Here is a 22,169-nt window from a genome sequence, read left to right on the forward strand (position 1 = left end):
TTCAAAGTAGAGTTCCTTCATGTAAGGAAACGGTTCAGCTGGCTTGTCTTTGGTGCTACCCAGATGCCTGTTCGTGCTGTAATTATGTACTGAGGGGCAACTAGGTTTTTTGATTGAAACTTAGCTAGCCTAATACTAAATAAGAACAGTTTAGTAAAACAATCTAAGCCGTAATATACTGGATATATTGTTCATGAAAGCTGAACATGATCTGTTGTTTTATAGATCATCTTACCCATGGACAAGTTCTTGAATACAGATTAACTTAAGCCTCCTGGCGGCAAATGATTCTGCCTTTGCGACCGAAGATCAGCCTGCACGGACTGGTCTGCACTGTTCGCTATTCAGTCAGTAACTTTTCAGTTAATAATAAATGGTATTGCCCAACTGAATGATAGACCGATCAATTTTAGAAATTTAGCAGGATAAAGGTTAACGTTTTAAGTCACACTGACCTAGTTCAGGTTATATGACAGCTTTAAACTAAAAGTACTCAGACTAACCACATTATAATCGTGTTATAAATTATGTTTTGACGGTTAAAACGAAATTTTGAAAATACATGTTCATAATAAAATCTGTAAGAAGATCCTTCGAAAGCTCAGAATGCAACCAAGCATAACATTAGCCGACTCGTTTTGATTGAATCTGTACATGTGAGGTAATGGAAAATGCATCACCTCTCACGCTCCTAGCACTGGCTTAAGCGAAACTCTATTACATATGTTTTGAATGGGCTCCATGATCCCCAAGTACCAGACAATATAACAACACTGAATCCAAGTACGAGGAGACTTTTCATTGCCGCCGCACGGCATTTAAAGATTGCGGTTGTAATAGCTAACAAAGTCAGGAAGAAGATCCGTCGGAAGCACAGAATGCAACCAAACAAAATAATAGCAGACTCGGTTTAACAGTGGGTTTCGCTTTTTCGGGACTGTTTTTTTTTAATATGGCTATACCTTTAAATATATCCTTTTTTGTTACAGTATATATATATAAATATATTTAAATATAAAACATGTTTTTATATGAATAGCCTTCAAGTGTGACAACTTGCCTTTATTCATCTTCTGTAGACATCAAATAATCTACACAAGTACTGGCTATTTTCCTACCGTTTAACAATAAAAAAACGCTTTTTCACAAGATTTGGAAGGTAACTGCTTACCTATCATTATCTTGACAACTAGCTTGTCGGAGGAAAATGACGGTGATAAGCGGTAAAATAAAAAAGTGGTAAACCACAGGTAGCCCAACACGACATAAACGAAAATGTTGCAGGCTCAGTTTGATTGAGCCAGTTCGTGAACGAGTGTGTTGAAACTGATATCTGGATAGATCATAGATAACTTTTATGTTAGGGTTTCACCTGGCGGGGATAACTTTTATATACACTGTCCTGTGACTTTGGAACATGCTTGGGGGTGCACCATAAACTGGTTTAAGCTCCCTAGTGGTGGTTTTGCCACTGACCGTTCCAAGGCGGTGCCCCACTATGTTCCTTTATTTGTTTGTTTTGTCCTTGCGTGCGTGCGTATGTGTATGCGTGTACGTGTGCGTGTTGGTCGTGCTAGGTTTATTTTTGGGGAGGCAGCTTTTTTAGAAAGTGGCTTTCTCTGTTGGATATTCATCCTTGTTTTTTTACTGATAGTAAACTGATACTGATTTCCTTAATTTCCAGTCACAGACAACAGGAGGCACGCACTTTTTACAACTAACAAAACAGTTCGACTAAGGTCTGACTAAATGGAACTGCACTGATCACATAGGATTCTGTCAATGAAACCTGGCGAAAGCTAAAAATATTTTGGTGATTGATTCGTAATTACATCAATGTCACCGTAACGGCATTCGCACATGTTCTATAAAGACCAAAATGTTGGCATGCAAGTTACGTCAATGCGTTACCTTTTTAAGTTATATTGCGTTCTTCGTTAAGATTTACCTAACTGTGCATCAATGCAAGTAACGGTAGAATTTTGCAAAGCAGAACTTTATAAAGCTGCTTACTCTAAAGGCTGCAGAGTAAATCTTTGCAAGAAATTGTGAAAATATGTAAAATATATAGAATATTGACAGGAATATTTGCGTATTTGTAAAGTTATCAACAAATTGATTTAGTAGTTTACTGTTTATGAGCAACGAACAAAAACGCTGAAAATTTTAAACAAGTTTCACTAGCACACCTTTGAATCATCAAATGTGAGCGCGCTGTCTTACGGACACTTCTCGTTTTATTTTATTTTATTCTTCAAGAGTACAATGAGGGCATCTAAAGTTAGATGCCCTTCTAAGTACAATGTACCTTAACTGCAGTGCAGTACTTTAAATGGGCCAAATATCACATTTGACCCATTTCACAAATGTAATACTGGTACATCCTTTTAATTCAGTTGGAAATCACTATTACATGCATAACACTTGTCACCATCATCAACTTCAAAATCAGAATCACTCTCGTCAGTGAAAATTGGTGTCTCAAGGCTTATTGGACCTCCAGATTTAGATGTACCAGATGTGTTTGGTTGTGGAGATTTTTGTTTGTTTCTTTGATTGGTCATCATTTTTGCATTTTGTACTTTTTTAGTTTTGTTGACTTGCTTGATCTTCCCTAGGGATGTCTGATTTTGGAGAATACTCGTATTTGTTTCGTTAAACAAATTTCCACAAATGTATGGTGACTTAAAATGCTTGTTTTGCCTTTCTTAAACTGATGTTATAGTTTTACTGTCAAAAAAAAAACCGCCCGCTTAGCTCAGTAAGGAGAGAGCCTTGGTCTACGGATCGCGGGGTTGCGAGTTCGATCCCCGTATGTTCTCTGTGACGATTTTATAAAAGACATTGTGTCTGACATCATTCGTCCTCCACCTCTGGTTATTTATGTGGGGAAGTTGGCAGTTACTTGCGGAGAACAGGTCTGTACTGGTACAGAATCCAGGAACACTGGTTAGGTTAACTGCCCGCCGTTACATGACTGAAATACTGTTGAAAAACGGCGTTAAACCCAAAGCAAACAAACAAATTTACTGTCCAAAAAGATGAAGATAAAGTAATAGTACATCTTTTGCAGCTGACTGTGAAGACTTAGATTCGTGGTTATAACCAGAAATTTCAGGTTCTTTAATAACTTCAGGTGCTTCAGCATTTTCAGCACGAATTGCTGACTGATCTTTGGGATATATAGATGAAGGTGCAGTGTCCTTCACTGAAATACATTTGTTATCAAACGGATATATACCTGACTTTCTTAATACAAATGTAATATTTCTGGACAAAATGCTTTCAAGTACTTAGGTTTGACAGTTAAATGAGCCACTTCGTATTTGTTAAGAGAAATACCAGGATTCTTCTTGATGTACTGCTAATATATTTTTACGTGAATGACAGCAGTCTCGTGCAACTCATGGAAACGCAGTTATGAAAAGTATGATGAAGAATTCAAGAACAGATTATAAATGGCATCAAAGTGAGGATACTTGTGTTTTTGTCGAGTTTTGATCATTGACATTCCTGCTGTGTGTGTAGTAAGTTATGTGAATGGGATTTGAAAGTTATTTTGCACATAGTTACATTGCTTTGACCTCTCAACCAAATTTCATAACTTATTTTAAAGATTTTTAAGAAAATACATTTTCAAAAGTTTGTTGAATTTGTTTTGATATTTAAGTGCATTGTATTCCGTGAATACCAAGCTGAAAATTAATAATGGAATCAGTTCTAGGCCCTTATTGTAAGCAATTCGACTTCTGTAACAATAATTGTTTAATATATAAAGGGAAATATACTCTTAGTTTTGGAATGTGGCCTTCTTTGACCATCATATCTTTTCATGTGCACTACGTTGTAAACAAACTAAATACTGTGTTTTAGCATGCAAAATGAAAATAAAGACAGTGAGCTTATTTCATCTTTTTTCTTTAAATTAGAATCTGTAGGATATTGATCAATGTTTGGACAAGGTAAAGTGCTATTATTTTCACACAAAAAATATTTATTGTTGACTTTGAATGTACACACTAAGTCGTATGTAATTCAACAATAATTTTCTTATCTGAGGTTTTTTTCATCCTTATTTTAGTAAGCATCCCTTTGTGTTCTAATAACAGTTGAAACAATATCCATTTCTTGTACCAAACCTTTGTACTTTTTAGCAGATAAATTTTATCATATCCCACCCACTTTTTTCTAATTTCAAAGTCTGAAAACAATGAAAAAAGGTATAGAGATATTGGTGTATGTGCTTTTTGGACGACATTACAGACACTGATAACTCAGAAACGCGTTAAAAGTAATAGGTGGGACAGACTTTAGTATTAGAATTTCGAGGTTTGATACCTATGACATTTCTGAGTCGAATAATTCTAATAATTTGATAACCATTAAACAATGTACATAAGGAGTACTTCAATATACATTTTGGTCGCGTTCAAGTTGAAAATGGAATGAAAGTCTGCCTTACTGTAAGTGTGGGCATATTGCATGGTTTCCTCTGACAAACATAAAAAGGTCGCACTGATGTCATTAAACCATTTATTCACAACCATGAATGGTTCTGTTCCAAAGTGGTACATTTTCAGGTTTTTCATTCTGACTACGGTAAATTCTACCAATATTTCCATTTTAAGCTTCTGTAGAACAAGGTTTTAAGTTCTCCGAAAGCACTACATCGGGAAATGGTCAAATCAAAACTTAATTCAAAACCCGTCTGGTTCACCACCTTTACGGAAGTCACTGTTAGCTGTTATTTGGTTCCCTTGTCTAAGAATACCCTGTACGACTGACAATGGAATGTCAACGGTGGTGTTGTGACCAAGACCTTGTAGTCCATCAATTAGAACCTGAAAAGCCAGTGTAAATGAAATAGTGTATACATCTGCTGCGCCGTAAACTGACCCGAACAAACACCAGGCTAGAAGTGGGCACAGAATGCTTCTAGTAAACTTACATTTACGGGTCAACGGTAGTTTAGAACATACAGAGTGTACGTATAATAAGCCCGGTTAGATCAAGCATAGTATTTTTTACTTTTTTTAAAGGCACTGGCCTCCAGATTGTTTGACAAAAAAAAAGAAATAAGGTATCAGGAAATTAATGCTATATTTCCTAAGAAAGCTTTGCAATTTAGTTACTGACAGACTATATCTTATGGAAACAAATGAGAATTAGTTGTTTTTACTAGTTTTTACAATAGAAATCGAAACTCGTTTGTAACGTTTTACTCGAGGTGAACTGCCTTACATAAAAAATATGTATGTTTAACGCACTAAATACATAGTCTAGTAAAGACTGCTGGAAAGTTTTTATTGCCCGGGTTCGATTCCCGACGCGAGCATTTTTGTTCTCGATTTGACAGTTTGAAAATAGTTTAGAAAGAACAATTCATATTCTAAAGATCATAGGACCAAACTTCAATTTTAAAGAAAAATCATTTTTAGCCAAAATCTGATGGTCAGTGCCTTTAAGGTAGAGATTCAGAGAGTTCCTGAAAGCCTACTAAAATTCTACAGAAGAAAATGCTGCATGTTTAGACATTTTAGACATATTTCTCATCAAATCAGATTGAAAATTACACAGATGGCCTTGAACATTTTTTTCTTTTTTTTTAAGTTTACGAGAAGAAGAGAAGAAATGTAACATTTTAAGCAATATTTCAAATAAGATCTCTTAGTTAATCAGGGTTAAAGTAAAACCAACATACCAACATCATTATTAGCCTATATAATCTTTCAATGAAGAAGTTTTGCTGTATAAAATACGATGTTAAGGCCATTTCGAACCAAAAATAAATCTGAGCAAACAACTACTTGCCAGCATATTTGAGGTGCAGGTGAATAATTATCCCTTAGAAATGTTTTAATGCTACAAGCAGAAGTAAGGCATTTTATAGTCAATTCAGATAAAAAGCAGTTTGAGAAGTATATTACTGGTCTCAGGTTTCTCCGGGAGAGACAATTCTTCGGAGTTTTACAAGACGCGGTTGTGACGCCGTTATATGTAATGCACCTTTAAACGAGGTTAATTTTGGTTCTTTATTATTTGATATCACTACATTTCCTATCCCTACGGACTCGGACTGCCAACATTTTCCACTGTTCTAGGGATATAAAGGTTTACTTAGGTTTCAAGTAATATCAGCATTAATTCTCCCGCATTGGGTGTGCAATGCGTTAAACCTATGTGTAACATAACCCTAACCTTAAGTCACTTAATACATGCGTACATCTAATAGGGGCGATTTACTGTTGGCGTTTCAAGTAAGTTTCACAACGTTTTACTACGTATTTTGCGGTGTGATATGCGAGAGCCCGGTTAACAAAGTCGCTTGGAGTCACGTTTTTACTGCAGATGAATATGTTTTCTTGGTGTGTCAAGAGTTGCTTCGCTTTACTAACTGCGATTCAGTACCTATTCACTACGGATTATTGGGTAGAGTCAAAAAAATAAAAATAAAGAAACAGTAAAACGTAGTAATACGTAACTTAAACGAAGTGATACCATGCAATACATAGCTACCCGCAGTATACCGTACTGACACAAAGTGATACCAAGCAATACCTCAACGTAAATCAAGACGTAGCAGGACATTGTAAAGGTTATTAAAGATAATAGGTAATACGTATTAAAACTTGGATAATGTTTGTGATGGTATATTTTTACAACATAGCTTGCTTTACTCATTTTATATACAACAAATATCAGGGTAAGCTCAATTTAAGCATTTTCATAACAAAGTAGAGCAAGTAGAATTTTCAATATGCATGGATATCTGCCCATATCGATGTGTGAATATCATTAATTAACGGTGAACGATTCTAGAAGTTGTACAATTAGAAAAAAATGTGATGTGCCCATAAAACACCAAAGCAGCTGTATCAATGAAGTTACGACATATCTTTTGAAGCAAGAGGAGTTTCATATTAAAAGATAGCCAGTTTACAAAATCGTCTAGTACCGAAATGCATGAGAGTCAACCATTCCAAACATGAGCCGCTTCAAATGTTTAATAGTTAGTGGGAGAGTTTTGATCTGTCTGATTATAAGGCCTTTTGTGGTCAGATAGAGTAATCAGAAAGCAACTTGCTGTTTAACAAACCTTTCCCGTTAACTTCACTTTCAATATTTCCTCTTTAAATTAACATCGATACTATTTACGTTATGCTAAATTTTGAAAAGTGGTAGTGACTCTAAATAATTATCTTGATAAGTTTTGAATGAAACATTTCAAACGATTTCGGTGTGGCATTTCCCAGTGATAATTTCAGCATGATATATTGTTTAAAAACAGTCCGGAAATTTCAGATAGAAGAAAAGCAACACTTTTATGTAAAAAAAGTTTTATGGATTAATAAAGTATTAATGATCTTTCTTTGGACATAATTTTACATGGGGAAAATACATTGTTGGTAATAAATATGACATTTTAAAACTTTTTTTAAAATTTTAAAGACCATACTTACACCTCAAGAGGATCTTTAAAATGATATGACTTGTAGTGTACATGCGAATATTGAAAATTAAAGCTGCAAGGACAGCCATGATTTGAGGATAAACAGTTTTACATTTATTCTAAACAAGCAAATTAACAAGCCATGCATGTAGTGAATAGTTTATATAAAAAGAATAATTACCTGAGGAAATCTTTGCTGGACTCCGAGTGTTGGTGGAAACAGCTGATGATGGACACGTGGATAATCGATTGATTCCTTAATTTCCCAGTTAAACAGAAGTGTTTCAACGGTTACCTGAATAATTTTGATAGAAACATGTTGTAAATATTATTCGTTTCTTTTTAAAATGCTTATTCATAAAGTCTGCCTTACAAATATAACACTTGTTTGTTGTAATTTGCATATAAATCTAAACAATGAAATAAATATTGTTTTCGGGTTTTAGCAAAGCAATACTTTGACCAGTTAAATTTAGTTCCCGATATTTTGGGCAACTGCGAGCTGCTTTCGGTCTTTAAAAAATGATTGGTTTTGGTTCGCAGCTAGAGCCACGTCACTTTTACTAAATCAAAAACTAAAAGATGAATCTACTAACTGTAATGGTGTTTATTTTACATTGTTGTTTTACACGTAGGCATCGTTCAAATAATACTGACGTTTCAAATATGATCGGCCTACACAACTGATGTTTCATCAGGTGACCTCACTAAGGAAGCTGATTTTTCAGAAAGGATCCTCATGGACCATTTATGTTTCAGGTATGACATACTTGGGCAGTTGATGTTATGATCCGTGTCCCTCCTGCGGCCCCTATCACCAGCTGGGCGTCTCCCCATTTATCAACTATAATACTTGGGCTCATCGATGAAAGGGGACGTTTCCCTGGTACTATAAAGTTGGCAGAAGAGGATGGAACACCAAAGAAATTAACGGTTCCCGGTGTTGAAAAATCATCCATCTCATCATTGAAAATAATTCCTGTCCGAGTGCCAAAGACTTTAGAGCCGAAACTGGAATAATTATTTTTAAAATACATATTACATAATATATTGCTTACTGGTGTAAATTTATCACTTTCATAAAGATAAATAAAAACTATACATTTATAATATCTATACTCTTCTTATTTATAAATGCAATGATCTTCACCATATGCGCAGCAAAGATTGACACTATTAAGAAACAGCTGAATATTTATGATTCAGCGAATCATATGACGCACTAGGCCAGCGTAACACAAAACAAAATAAAAACAAAATTCTTAGAAACATAAAAATTGAACCGACAATCCATTGCTGCATACATACAACAGATTCACAGTACTGGTAACTGAAACAGCATCTCCATTAGGACCCAAAACCGATAGATGTGAAGTGCCCATACTGCTCCCAGAAATACCCAGAAGTTCAGGACCGTAGTAAGAAGATTCAAATGTCTGCGAGTCGCTTATCCTAGCTCTAGTAGTTTCTCCAAAATCCGGATCAGTCATCTTCTCGACAAGCTAGCTTGGAGAAAGCATATATGCATATGACTGAAATGGCTTCTCATGAACAGATTCAATAAAACCGAGTCTGCTATTATTCTTCCTGGTTGCATTCTTTGTTTCCAAAGGATCTTTTTTACAGATTTTATTCAGATTCTGATTGAAAGGTATTATACTTAATCATATATCACAAGGCTTTATTTTTATAAGAACCGCAAGTAAAATCATTAATGTGTTCTAGACGTGTATCAAGAGTCAAACATTTTAAATAAAATAATAATATGCTTGTAAAGCAAACTATTAAGAAGTGTGAAGATAATACCATTCACTCAATGTTACTGTTTTTCTATTTAAATGTCATTGATAACAGTACCTCATCGACGGATCTCATGAATTCATCAGAACCAATATCGCTGTCCCCAAGCTCAGACCTTAAGGAGAAGGCATGTTTGAACGCTTCTACAATTCGATGCCAAGTACGTGTGGCCATATCAACCGTCGAAACACTCGAAATGTCGAAATGAAAACCTTTGTCGGAAAGAGTTGGTTTAAAATAGTGGTGTATAAACTTTAAGACAAAAATAAAGACAAAGACTAGTTCTTATAGAAGGCACTGCTACAGATTTATAAGATGGACATGCTGGTGAAACTTGAGGCTCCGGAGTAGATATTTCAGCTGTAACAAGGAAGAAGAAAACGGTGCCAAACTACTGAACTTGCTGTTATATATAATCTTTTTAGACTGACTGAAATGGCAGTATTGAGAAAATTTAAATATAAGAACTGAGAATCAACCAGTCAATTCTACGGAACTGGATATTATAGTGTAAAGTTAAAATCAGAAACAAGCGAAGAATGAAATATAATGTAATGTTAACAGTTAATAAAGTATACATGTAGTAAACCTTTTAGAACATTTAGTATGAACTGATATACTGCCCCGCTTGACGGTGGCGGCGGGGAAAACACTCTTAATTTTTCGTCCAAATTAAAAACAACGGGTTGTTTCACTGGAGCTGTGTATTGTGCCAGGTCGTCTTTTATGATGATTCCATCTGTAGACAGTAAAAGCAAACTTTCGCTCATGTACTACAATTATTTTTATTTTTGTTTTATTTATGCACATACGATTAAATTGTATATGAATGCAATAATATATTACTAAAGTATATCTACTCTTGTGAAGTGCAGTTATATTTTTACAATTTTCTTTTCACAATTTATTAAAGACGGAATTGCCTCAGTATTGCCACTATTTGCGATTACGTTGACAACTCGTTTTGGCTGTAAACCAGCTGGTTTGAAAGCCATTAAAAAAGTAAGTTGTTGACATACCTGCTTCTGAAATATCCGCAATAATAGCATCAGTAAGACTACCTTCATAGAACGCTTGAGGCCCTTCGTCTGCAATGACCTCTAATGTTTTTGCTAGAAGGGGGCGTATCATTACCTCACCTTCCTGATATATCTCTCCTGTTTTAGGATTTGTAATAAAATCTCTGAAAGACAAAGAAAAGTTACAAGTCACTCGTTCAATAAAATCTTGCAGCTCAGTTTTGTAAATTTAAGTTGTTGTTTACATTTATACATAGTACCTACATTTGAAGTTAAATTGCAATGCGTTTAATGGAAATATCACAACATAATAGTATGCAAACGTGTATTTTTATCATTTTATTACAACTTAAAGATTTTCGCCTCACCAATGACTTATACACTAAAAAAGATCTTAAGATCAAAAGAAAGGGTAATGCAGCAGCATCATATAGCGGAACATCAAACATTACGGTTGACGACGCAATGTCTTTGCGTTCTAAGCGTTGGCCTTAAACGGCTTATATGCCAAAGATTTCATTTCGCATCCAGAATTTCATCATGTTTAAACAATGTAGTTCATAAATGGAGTGGATATAACTACTGCCTACTTTAAATGTTTTCTGATATATTCTTTTCCATCAAAGCTAGAATGAACGCATTGAAGCAATATATATATATAAATATATATTCTCGGCCTTCAATTACGCCTTCTTATTTAAGAAATAATAAGTTCCTTAACGTGGTTAATCGTAGAATAGCCCGAGTTTTGAGTTTTTATGCGTAAGAATATATCACCAAGGTCGTAGGCCTGAGTGATATATTTTCGCATAAGAACGAAAAACTCGGGTTATCCTACGATAAATCACCCTTGGGAATTTATTATTTCGATTCTAACACAACATACTAGTATCAACAGTATTAGAAAAAATGGTAACTACTTTTTACGACCGTGCTACGCACCTGGATAGGATGACGTCATTGCACGCGAGTGGTTTATTGCTGAATAACCCGAGATAGAGTTTGCTCTATATTAATGTAGGTTATTTGCTAGTCGTGTTAGAATTTAAGGTAATGGACCCGTAATGACAATTGACACTTTCAGTGCAATAACGTTTCCTCTGTGAAAATAAAAGACACGATAAACTCAAAACAAAAATATAATGATAAGGGTTATTCAATGTAATTGTAAATTTAACGTACTTGAATGCTGGAAACTCTTCACCAAAACGCTCCTCCTTCACAAAAGCACTTCGTAGAGCTCTGCCTACAGTTATGCCATTTCTACATAAATTGATAGTTGGTTGAAATAATTGTTTCCATGGCAACCGACCACCTAATTTCCATGCCTCATAAAGACCACGAATCTCTCCAGGAACCGCAATTGATTTGCCTCCTAGTGATTATACATTTTAATGATGATATGGACATGATCACTTTTTAATTAAACCAAAAACTTCCGAGTGTCGTTTTTAGCTCGACTATACGAAGTATAAGGAGAGCTATCCTACTCGCCCCGGCGTCGGCGTCTTTCCGCGTCCCCACCTTGGTTAAAGTTTTGGTGCACTTTCTCTTTTTTCAACTTATCTCTGTAATTACTTGATGGATTTGTTTCAAACTTGAAATACTTATTCCTCATCATCATCCACATCATCTGACATATGGGCCATAACTCTGGCACCAATATATCCTTGAATTATCCCCCCTTTTCACTTAGATTTTCAGGTTAAAGTTTTGACGCACTTTCACTCTATCTCTGTTATTACTGAATGGATTTGATTCAAACTTAAAATAGTTATTCAACATCATCACCCACATCATATGACACAAGGTGCATAACTCTTGCACCATTTTTTCATGAATTATTCCCCCTTTTTACTTAGAATTTCAGGTTAAAGTTTTGGTGCACTTTCACTCTACCTCTGTTATTTCTGAATGGATTTGATTCAAACTTAAAATAGTTGTTCAGCATCATCACCCACATCATATGACACAGGATGCATAACTCTGGCACAATTTTGCATGAATTATTCCCCTTTTTACTTAGAATTTCAGGTTAAAGTTTTATGCACTTTCACTCTATCTCTGTTATTACTGAATGGATCTGATTCAAACTTAAACAATTGTTCAACATCATTACCCTTATCATATGACAGAAGATGCATAACTCTGGGACCAATATTTCATGAATTATTTCCCCTTTTTACTTAGAATTTTATGTTAAAATTTTGATGCATTTCCACTCTGTCTCTGTTATTACTGAATGGATTTGATTCAAACTTAAAATAGTTGTTCAACATAATCACCCACACCATATGATGCAAGGTGCATAACTCTGGCACCAATTTTTCATTAATTATTCCCCCTTTTTACTTAGAATTTCAGGTTAAAGTTCGGTGCACTTTCACTCTACCTCTGTTATTACTGAATTGATTTGATTCAAACTTAAAATAGTTGTTCAGCATCATCACCCTCATCATATGACACAAGATGCATAACTCTGGCACCAATTTTTCATTAATTATTCCCCCTTTTTACTTAGAATTTTAGGTTAAAGTTTTGATGCATTTTCACTCTGTCTCTATTATTACTGAATGGATTTGATTCAATCTTAAAATAGTTGTTCAACATCATCACCCACACTATATGACACAAGCTGCATAACTCTGGCACCAATATTTAATGAATTATGCCCCTTTTGGCTTAGGATATACTTATATAGTGTTTTGATACACTTTATCTTTACCTCTCTTATTACTTTAAGTTAATATTTTTGACATAGACTCAGGCTATTGTGCAATATCTTCATCCACAATTGGAGTCATTAAACACCCCAGTGACAGATCTAGTTTCCTCAGATGTGCCCAGTTTCACTATCCAGCATCGAAATAGTCGAGCGCGCTGTCTCCTGTGACAGCTCTTGTTATATCTACTAGCATAATACGTATGGACGTGTTAATTTGCTCTAACTTACACATGCTGGAAAAAGTACGTGTAAGACAATCGTATTGGACGTGTCAAATAAATTGAATGCTGCTAAGAAAATGAGGGTATGAATTACCGTAAATATTAAATTAATAATCAGCAATATGATTTGTATTCCTGTATTTATGGCTCCTACTTTCAGGCTTTTAACACTTACCAGTTTGAGACGAGGTATTTTTGTCTTTTGTAAACATATCTGCTGTTGCTGCCAATGGAGCTTGCTCTCGTCCAATAACAGTATTTACCTGACCACTGTTCCTAGTACCATAATATAAATATTTGACAAAATCTGTTTGCAACAATACAAAGTATGGGTAATCACGCCCAATAGCGGGGGTAATCACGCCCCTGTCCTATAATATATGAAAACTTTCCATACTTATGAAAATTTCATTAACATGGATAGTTAAATGTATAGAAAGAACTATTATGTCACTGCTTGTATGTAATTTTTGCTTTGGAATAAAACAGGAACTCTGTTGTTTACTACAAAGGTATTAGTTTAATACATTACCAATATACCGGTATACAATTCTATCATAAACCTATGCAATCTATAGCTATTTGACATATAATTAGGTACGTGTACATTGTTCACATGATTTGAAACAGCTTCAGATAATACCGAACAACTTAATAATCTTGTGAATACCTATAGAGCAACAAATACACGTTGAAACACACACACACACACACACACGCACGCACGCACGCACGCACATTCTGCCTGTGCGACTAGTGCAGACAAAGATCAGGTTGATCACGGCCTGTCCTGTTCTATCTAGTCAATAATGTTCACAGTGAACATCCCTCCAAATAATAAAGGAATGATGGACCAGTCCATTTTAGAAATTAAGCAGGGTAAAGGTTAATAATTAGCTTCTTTCAATGGATTTGAATACATGTATTTGTATCCGAACAATTTACCTTAAGTTTTAATAATGTATATCATTGTTACTCTTTTCCCGATTACTTCTTTTACTATTGTTTGCTAACTCAAAATGTTGTAAGATTTATCTGAAATAAAAATATGTAGTATTAAGTAATAACAATCACATGGATCATCATCATGATTAAAAACCTACCTGTTGTAGTATACCAGGAAATGGCCCCCGCCAATGCCGCAGCTTTGTGGGTTGACAACACCGGAACACAGGGTACTTGCAATGGCGGCATCGATAGCACTTCCGCCTTGATATCTCATTATATTCCTAAATGAATAAATCTCATTAAATTCATAAATAAATATATTCCAAGTATTGCATAACAATACATCTAGCTAAGAATTTCTTTGTTCCTTTCTAGTGCATGTATGTGTAATTAGTTTTCTACTCAAAAATGAGTTGCTCGTAATTGATATGAAACATAACATAAAAATACATATGTGACTATGTCGAGTTGTGTATAAATTTGTATGTATATAACAATGTTCTGTGTACAACTGGGAAATGAATATCTGTTCTGATTAGCTATGATAATTACAACCAATAAACATGGTATCATTGAAAAACAGAATTTGAAAGTGTTACATGTCACCTACACGATATAAAACGTATATTTCAGTACATAGTACATGTGTCAGTTACAGGATAATAGAGACTAATTTCTTGCACAGTCGTACATTTAAAAGAGAAATTTGTTTATGTACATGTGTGATTTGCACATAGAAAATAGTCCGAACAGGTGTTATTAAACCTGCACAGGTGTGACTTACACACAGGTAAAATCTGTACGTAGAGTATTTAATAGAGAAATTCGTTTATAAGTAAATTACTTAATTATAATAGTCTACATAGGTGTAACTTACTCAGAGATATCAGTAGTATGTACAGATGTGACTGATAGCAAATAGTCTGCACAGGTGTGACATACTTAGAGCAAGTAGTCTGCACAGGTGTGACAAACTTAAAGAAAATAGTCTGCACAGGTGTGACATATACAGAAATATAATTATATAGAGATGTGACTTCCTTAGAGATATTTCTCTATACATGTGTGACTTATGCAGAGAAAATAATGTGCAAATGTGACTTACACAGAGATAAAAGCCTATACATATATGGTTTACATGGAGAAAATAGTATGTACTGATGTGACTTACAAAGATAGGATAGTCCGCACATAGACGTCTTAACCCGTTTTTTATGGGGATGTGGTTTACAAACTTCGTAAGATCTTGGGTCATGGTAATTTTCCAAATGTATTTAGTACAATTATAAAACGTTTTATTAAAAGAGGTTGCGACCCAACTGTTTTGAGACATACCGCATGTTTAGTATTCAATCCGTTTACAGTTGGACACTACGCGCAGTTTTTAAATCCTACCAGGACTGAACTGTTTTGATATCTGTCTTCTGGCCTGTTTCGTCGGGCCCTTAAGGGTGTTTCTCTTGTTGCTCTGTCTTCTGTGAGGGCATTGAATACATACGTTTTTGGTTCTTAAGGTTTCCTTTTATATATTTATACACGAGCATTTTTGTGTTTTACATACCATGCCTTTTCGTTTCCATTACGTGTGTTAGAGATTCACCTGGAGGGGATTACTTTTATTTACACTATCCCGTGTCTTTGGAACATGGTGGGGGTAAGAGTGAGGTGAGTGCGCACCATAAACCGGTTTAAGCTCCCCTGTGGTGTTGATTTTACCACTGACCGTTCCAAGGTGGTGCCCCACTGTGTTCCTTTGTCTGTTCGTTTTGTCCTCATGTGTTGGCTTTGTGTGTGTGCGCGTGTATGTGTGTGTGTGTGTGTGTGTGTGTGTGTGTTTGTGGTGTGCACGTCTGCGTGCTGTGGGTTTCGTTTTGGGGAGGCTGCGTTTTTGGTACGTGGCATTCCCTGTTTGATATTTGTCTTTGTTTTTTACACAGAGTATAATATACAGGTGTGACTTACACATAAATAGTCTACACAGATGCGAAACCGTGCGTGTTTACGCGCTGCTATCCTTTGCTTAACGCATTTAAACTCCAAGTTTCCTTTATACAGGTTACTGGCCGTTCAAAGGTAGTGCCCCTTTTTTGAACTTGTTTCTTGGCTGTCTCTTTTTACGTGTTGCGTATGTTGTCTTCGTCCGTGAGCAGGCTCAATCAAACTGAGCCTCAACATTTTCGTTTATGTCGTGTTGGGCGACCTGCGGTTTTCCACTTTTTCTATTTCATTATCACAGCAGCGTTATAAGCCCTAATGGACGTATTATGTTATGAAGCCGGTGTCCGTCCGTCTGTCCGTCCGTTAGCAATTTATTGTCCACTCTGTAACTCTTGAATCCCTTGAAGGATTTCGAAGAAACTTGACACATGTTCACCGCATAAAAATAAAAAAAGTGTAAAACCCTGCCAAGACGACGTACATGTTTTGGATGGCTCACTTCAAGGTCAAAGGTCATACCTACGGGCGTAAATTGCTTCACATTGCGGTACATTGTTTATGCAAAGTGGCGGCCATGAAAATTCTCCCCGTACCTTCAGTTCGAGCTGTTACATTTCGATCTCTTCACTTCGTTCAGCACGAAATTGATATTGTGTTAGTATACTGTTTAATTTTTAGCTAACATTTTGGCTTGGATGGTTCCAATACTCCGGATTTAATAGTTTTGGGTATAGTCTAATCACCCCTGGGCTATGGTGCCAGCTTATTTATTTTTCCTTTTGCCTATTCAATCTCCATAACCTCAGAATCCCTCTCTAAATTCCACTTAGTTTGCTAGCACAAAACCATTATTTTAACTTGGGACCAAACTTGGGATCTGTGGTTTTCTACTTTTTTAAAGGCTGTACAGATGTGACTTGCACAGAGATAATAGTCTGTGTAGGTGTGACTTTAGACTCAGAGTTTTTATATTTTATGGTCATTTGGTTTATAAAGTTATTTATTATTCATTAATAAAATAATTCCACTCAGAGCGATGCAAGAGTCTCATGAACAGACTCAGTCAAACCGAGTCTGTTTTTTGTTCCTTGTTTGCATGCTGTGCTCCAAATGGATTGTTATGGATTTTATTCCCTATCCCAACAGTATAAAATTCTCCCCGTGCTTGGACTTAGTGACAGATAATAGAGTTCCATTTAAGCCGTGATAGGGATGTAAGGGATGTTGAAAATTACATTACCTCACATGAACAAATTCAATCAAACTGTGTCTGCTATTATTTTTGCTTAGTTGCGTTTAATACTTCCAAAGGAGCTTGTAATAAATTTCATTCCATTTGATGAATATCAGAGAAATGAGTGACTTAATAATTATCATGCAAGGGTTTCTGAAAATATATGATACTTCTATGTATATGAATATTGCCAATCAAAAGTGTTTTTTTTATTTAACATGTAGACACATACAACTAATTTGCAAATGTTTCATTTGATTTATTACTTTTCAATATTGATGATATCTAGTATTAAATTAGGAAAGATGTGCTTTAGATATGTTCAGAAATGCCGTTGTTTAGGGTGTGTAGTTATCAAAACTTCCTTTACGAAGATATATGAAAGAAAGATGCCGCAAATGCATATCTGAAACAATTAATTGTAGATTCGTTATACAGAATATTGGAAAGTGCCAAGTTTTAGAATAGAAATGTACACGTCTGAATAAGGACACAGAGAGAGAGGGTACATGGAACGTCATTTTGAGTATATTTAGTAAACTCGTAGTTAATGAAAAATATATATTCTTGCACACCGGACTGGCGTTTCCGGTGATTTTACCCATGCCGGCAAAACCTATCTGGCACCCCCCCCCATGCCAGATGACTCTCGTGCTGTTAATGACAACTAGTGGTTCATGCACTGATAATATATAGTTTATGTAAAAAAAATGAAAAAAGCAGGTACCTTGATAGTTTCTCTCCGTTCCTTATAGTATATTTCTCGATTCAAAATATGTTAGTTTATCGTAAAAACATAACGTTACGCTACAAATTATAAAACTAAAGTGGAACTTTGTTATTGTGCGTAACGCAAAACATCATGACGTCACAAGTTTCTGCTTACGGACGTTAATTTCCCGCGCTTTGTGTTCATTCTCTACTATAAGAAAGAGTGCTAAAGAGAAAGTATTTCTACCTTTTGTAAAATACGGTATGCAAGAAAAATAATCTGCCAGAATAAAATGCTAACATGTATACGATATGCAAGAAAAAATATCAGTCATGTGTTTACGAATTGGATGGAAATATCCGTCCCTCGGCCACCTGCGCTTGGGCGGCAAGCCTCATTACCGCCCAATGCGCAGGTGCCCTCGGGACGGATATTTCTATCCGATTCATAAACACATGACAGATATTAATAATATCATCAATATCGAATGTTTGATTTAGGCATGCGATGTATAAAATAAAACTTTCTTGGATGCACAGTTTCTCTGTCTGTATACATATTACATCTAAGCATGTATGAAAGTAATACAGACATATACAATAATATACATATTTGGAAAACCCAGAATATATGGCTATCGTGTCTATATGTTTACACAGAAGCGACAATCTTAAGAGAAGGTATAAAAGTTTCTTTTTAATTGCCCATTAAGACTTTGAACACACTTTTCTGTAAATAGGGTATGTACATTGCACTTACACTCCTATAGTGGAACATTCTTTGGAATCAGCGGCAACAGCAGCTCGTCTATACCGCCCTTCAATCGAATCCGAATGCATGCCATTTAACACGGGGTCCGTTGGCTGTGGTGATGGAATGTCAAGCCTTCTGTTTGAGGGGAATCGATAATAATTTGGTTTTGTATAAGTCCTCCCATCAGCCTTTATATCTCCTATTCTTCTGTCATTTACACCACTTAGTATAATTGTAATGAAGAAAATAGGTATTAATGCTAGTAAAGTCTCCATTAGACGGCAGTTAAATACCAGTCTTATTATGTTTTTGACACTTCTTAATAGAACAACATAAAACGAATAATTCTTTTTATTTGCGTACGCTATGCAGTATGGACTTTTTTAAATAATTTTATTCCGGTGAAACTTGTAATGAATTTAAATAAAACGTCAACAATAACTGTTCTGTGTGTTACAGTCTCTTATCTAATGTTAACAGATGAAGAAATTCACAACTTTTGTTGCATTACTCTCGAACACCTCGTATATACAGTATAGTTATGCAGTCACTTAAGGATATAGTATACCTTGTCACAAGGGTTGTTCCATTTAACTAAAGAAAATTAAATCTTTCAGCTGCTTAAATTTCACGTCGCTTTGTTTTAGTCCCTGAAATAAATATTTTATCCAGGTTTGAAGTTTTTTACTCGTAATGGGAGAAGAAGAAGAAAAATATTGATATTTAACATTTTTCAGGGAACTTCGTTTACAGAAGTCAGCGTGTCCATGGTAACACGTTTGCTCTCTTTTTAAGCAAGTAAATATTACCGACATTTACGACCAAAACAAAATATCAGAATTATCAATAATCGTGGCAACAAGAATGCTCAAAATATTTCTTATCCTTTTTCGTAATTTCTTAAAACAAAAATAAAATAAGTTTATCTTTCCTGTTTCATTTAACTTCAGATCATTTTTTCAAAGTATGTTATACATTTGTTTTATTTTTTCTGTATATAAACAGACAGCTTAAAATACTTAGAGCAGTACTCACAATCTGATTGTATATGGAAAACTCATATGTGATTACAATCATAATGCTCATCAACCATTTTCAAAAACAATAAAAAATAACTGTAACTATATTTTAAAACGGGTCAGTGTAAAACGCCTATTTATCACTATTTTCTACGGAAATATGGGCATTTTTGCATACATTTGTTTATAAAGTATAGCTTAGTATATAAAGACAAAATTATTTATGAAAACAGAAACATGTGTATTCAAAAATCAAACTAAATTGCACTGATGATTAAACTTGCATCGGTCTATCTTCCCAATAAAATCAGTTATAGACATCCATTTTCTGAAATTCCGCTTGACAATTCGATACAATTGCTTAAAGTCTGCAAAAAGTCAAGACGTCGTTTTAACGCAGTGATATATTTAGCGTTTATGTGGTCATATATTCATTATTCATTTTATGCTAACTGATGAAATACTGTGTTTTATCAGTGAGATATAATCCACATTACTCACTGTAAATGCAGATCTACTTGTACATTGTGTATAAATTTTAAATTATTTGCACTTTGTTTTTTATAGTATATTTCTCGATTCAAATTGTTTTACTTAATGAGAATTTCATAACGTTATGCAGCAAAAAATAAAATAAAATGTAACTTTATGTTGTGTGCGTCTTTCTAACGTCACAACACGTCTGACGTCATGTCTGTTTACGCGCGTCTGTTTCCAGCGCTGAGTCAAAATTTGTTGCAAAATGCAAATCTCAACTTAATTAAGCATAAAATAAAAAGAAAATCTTTTGTTTGTTTTTCGTGAATATGGAATAGAAATCTCACCTCGAAGTGAGAAAATTAAAAAAAATTTTACTCGCGCTACGCGCTCGTTAAAATATTTGAAATTTTCTCACTCATCAGTGACATATATTTCATATTCACTCAAAACAAACAAATATCCTCTATATCACCATTATTAAAGGATTAAGCATCAGACAGATGAAAGAATGACTTTATACTACGGTATGCAATACTTAAGCTATGCATTCATACCGTGTATATTTAATGTTTTTGTATTGCCGCAAAACGGACGTTTTACTTTTACAGTTGACATATCCGCCGGCAAAATCGGCATGATACTATAATTTAATAGTTTTTTTTTATATCTTTAGCTATATTAATGATTTAGTTAAAAGTACTCGCCCATGGTTTGTGTGAAATTTTTCAACATGTCCATTTCCGCATAGAATGTATATACAATGGTGAAAAAAGATAAAGTGGGTGAAAATAAAAGTAAGATATTGGTAAAAATGCAAGAACAATGTAAATTGTCTGCAATATCTCAAAAGCGTTGCAAGGGATTACTACATTCTTTTCAATATATTTGGTTATTTTAAAGAATATCTTGCAAAAGTTTTATGACAATATGTTTCTATCATTTGTCACTTCCAGAATACTCATTTTTATGGATTTTTGAGAGAATCTACTTTTCGCCTTAAACGTGTGGGTTAGTCCCTTTAATACAATGACAGTTTTGAAATGAATTTAAAGAGATGGACTATATGTTCGACATTTCGTCACCTCAGTGCAAAAAGTGGATAACTGCATTGATTTAAAGAAGGACTTATTGACTTTTTGCACTAAGGTGACGATTTGTTCATTTTACGAATATCGCGTATATCAAAAGAGAAACAAAGCCGACTGAATACGTGCTTCTTCATTCGGAGAATGTCTTTAAAATGCCAGCAGCTTAATAACCCGATTGATATATTTTATATTTTCTTATTCGCTAGGTAAATTAACACATAAATTCAATTGGCTTGAGGTACAAGTCCTACATATTTGGATCAAATTTTGCGTCGATGTAAAATTCAATTTAATCATAACCTTTTATTTTCAGGAGATACTGAAAAAAATTCGGCAAATGAAAAATACAGTGTCAAGTGCTTGAATATTGCTGGATTAACTTGAAATTTGAACTTTAAACACGTTTTCGTAACGGAGTCTATTGGAAAACCATAATTTGTGGGCGTTTTCGCGAAAAAATGATATTCTTTTGACTTCTCAAAGATGTAAATTATATCATCATTACAGTAAAATTTACGTGTACATGTGCTTACTTTTGAGATATGAAAGAAAGTTGCTTATTTCAAACTTATTATAAAGGCATCTGGGTTGTCAAACGTGAACTATTTCCTTCATGCATAGTCTCATATGTTTTCTAAGTACAGTTTATCAGCGAAGTATATGACAATAAAACTTATAACATTAATCATTGCCTTTTATTTCCAATGCTAAAAACGTTAATTCATGTGAACTGCGGTATACATCACCCTGTTTGACCTTAGGGCGTACATGTCAGGAAATGT

The 22,169-nt window shown here is 34.7% G+C and overlaps 1 protein-coding gene across 1 annotated transcript; it reads right to left on the reverse strand.

Moving 5' to 3' along the window:
* Nucleotides 1–4,255: 4,255 nt before the first annotated feature.
* LOC128547445 (glutathione hydrolase 1 proenzyme-like) lies at nt 4,256–19,281 on the reverse strand. The gene is made up of 11 exons (XM_053520302.1): nt 18,807–19,281; nt 14,319–14,444; nt 13,391–13,491; nt 11,452–11,644; nt 10,270–10,433; nt 9,840–9,989; nt 9,308–9,462; nt 8,759–8,952; nt 8,221–8,461; nt 7,632–7,745; nt 4,256–4,841 (listed from the first exon to the last, which is right to left on the reverse strand). Exons 1-11 carry the CDS (start codon nt 19,073–19,075, stop codon nt 4,698–4,700), a joined length of 1,851 nt encoding a protein of 616 aa, XP_053376277.1. The 5' UTR covers nt 19,076–19,281; the 3' UTR covers nt 4,256–4,697.
* Nucleotides 19,282–22,169: the final 2,888 nt, after the last annotated feature.

The sequence above is a fragment of the Mercenaria mercenaria genome, chromosome 12 (assembly GCF_021730395.1).
Source record: "Mercenaria mercenaria strain notata chromosome 12, MADL_Memer_1, whole genome shotgun sequence".
NCBI lineage: Eukaryota > Metazoa > Mollusca > Bivalvia > Venerida > Veneridae > Mercenaria > Mercenaria mercenaria.

What these genes read in the sequence shown, in the direction of transcription:
- LOC128547445 (XM_053520302.1), bottom strand. Translation starts at nt 19,075, where the DNA reads ATGGAGACTTTACTAGCATTAATACCTATTTTCTTCATTACAATTATA. An exon ending in TTCCTGGTATACTACAACAG is followed by an intron (nt 13,492 to 14,318) that starts GTAGGTTTTTAA and finishes TTATGGTACTAG; the next exon opens with GAACAGTGGTCAGGTAAATA. An exon ending in AAATACCTCGTCTCAAACTG is followed by an intron (nt 11,645 to 13,390) that starts GTAAGTGTTAAA and finishes TATAATCACTAG; the next exon opens with GAGGCAAATCAATTGCGGTT.